Here is a 1,564-nt window from a genome sequence, read left to right as displayed (position 1 = left end):
GTCCGCACCCCAAACCATGTCCCGCCGCAAGGCCGGCTGCAAGCCCCGCCGAGTAGACCCCGAGTCCACCGCCCACACCGACGACGAGATGGAGATGGGGGACCTGGTCATAAACCTGAAGCCCGAGCCAAGTCCGTGGCCCCTACAGGACGCGGGGCTGCAGCGGGGTTCTCCAAAGGAAGGGCCCGCACCAGGCCACCTGGAGGGCGCACCCCGCTCCTGCCCTACCCTGGTGCCCGCCGCCCCTACCCACCTCGCCCTCGGCTTGCAGAACCAGTCGGCGCCCTGGACTTCTCTGGTCCCTAATCCTCAGGACCGCCAGCCCTGGACTGACAAACACCCCGATACGTTGACCTGTGGCCTCTGCCTGCAGACCTTCCCGCTGAAGGCCATCAAGGCTTTCGTGGACCATAAGAAGCAGGGCTGTCAGCCCTCTGGAGGCCCCAGCCCTTGCCCGGACTCAGAACTCGAGAACCTGAAGGCTTTGACTTGCCTCCGCTGTGGCCGACAATTCACAGAGGCCTGGAAACTGCTGCGCCATGCCCAGTGGGACCATGGACTGTCCATCTACCAGTCTCAATCTGAGGCCCCAGAGACTCCGCTGCTGGGCCAGTCAGAGGTGGCTGCAGCCATGTCAGCAGTGGTGGGGCAGGAAGTGGAGGCCAAGGGCTCCCGGGCCAACAGCCTCCCCTGGCGGAGCCCCACCTGCCCTGTGTGCAAGACCCTCATCAGCTGCTTCAGCAGCCTCAAGGTGCACATGCGCTCGCACACGGGCGAGCGGCCCTACGCCTGTGACCAATGTTCTTATGCCTGTGCCCACAGCAGCAAGCTCAACCGCCACAAGAAGACCCACCACCGGCAGCTGCAACCTCAGAGCCCCTACACGGCCAAGGCCAGTCAGGAACAGGCCTCAGCTGCGCCTCCATTTACTCTTAATATTGAAGCTGAGAATGGCACAGAATCTAACAGTTATTAAGTGAAATATTCGACTTCCCACCATGCACTGAATTTCCAAGTGTCTCACCATAGGCTACACTGAGAACTCTGATGATCTGACCTCGGATTTAGAGAGAATGGCTGCATAAAGTGGTTTTAGTACCAAATTTCCTGGAAGCTCTGTCAGTTAATCTAATATAAATAAGTCCTTGTAGGTCACTGATTTTTTTGACGAGCTTGACAAGATACAAGCCCTGGTGGAAAACGAAATTCCAAGCAGCCACAGCCAGGCCGGGGCACGCGGCAGCCCTCTGCTGTCCATCTTCTTACTGGAAACTAAAGGTCTCAGGCACAGGCAGCAGGACCCTGGAAAGCAAGCTGCTTTCTTTCTTTTTTGTTTGTTTGTTTGTTTCTGCTTGTTTGTTTTAACCATGTAAAAAATGAGAAATATTTATTTCTTTACACTTGGTTATATTCCAATATTTAAGCTAAAAATTCTGGCTGCTTTCTTATTTATTTATTTGTTTGTTTGTTTGTTTGTTTATTGTTTAAAGTATTACAAATAGTAGTACATATGTCTCCTTTTTTCCCCAATTGACCTTATATTCAATGTTCACCTCCCGCTGTG

General features: G+C 53.9%; 1 protein-coding gene across 1 annotated transcript; it reads left to right on the top strand.

The window, feature by feature from the left end:
* Positions 1-16: 16 nt before the first annotated feature.
* On the top strand, positions 17-976 carry LOC102250722 (zinc finger protein 296). The gene has a single exon (XM_005866235.1). The coding sequence runs from the start codon at positions 17-19 to the stop codon at positions 974-976; it is 960 nt and encodes a 319-aa protein (XP_005866297.1).
* Positions 977-1,564: the final 588 nt, after the last annotated feature.

The sequence above is a fragment of the Myotis brandtii genome, unplaced genomic scaffold, assembly GCF_000412655.1.
Source record: "Myotis brandtii unplaced genomic scaffold, ASM41265v1 scaffold225, whole genome shotgun sequence".
Lineage (NCBI taxonomy): Eukaryota > Metazoa > Chordata > Mammalia > Chiroptera > Vespertilionidae > Myotis > Myotis brandtii.
This window is presented reverse-complemented; position numbering and strand designations above follow the sequence as displayed.

Bases quoted from the DNA above. Each gene is read 5' to 3' on its own strand.
- LOC102250722 (XM_005866235.1), top strand. From the start codon at position 17: ATGTCCCGCCGCAAGGCCGGCTGCAAGCCCCGCCGAGTAGACCCCGAG.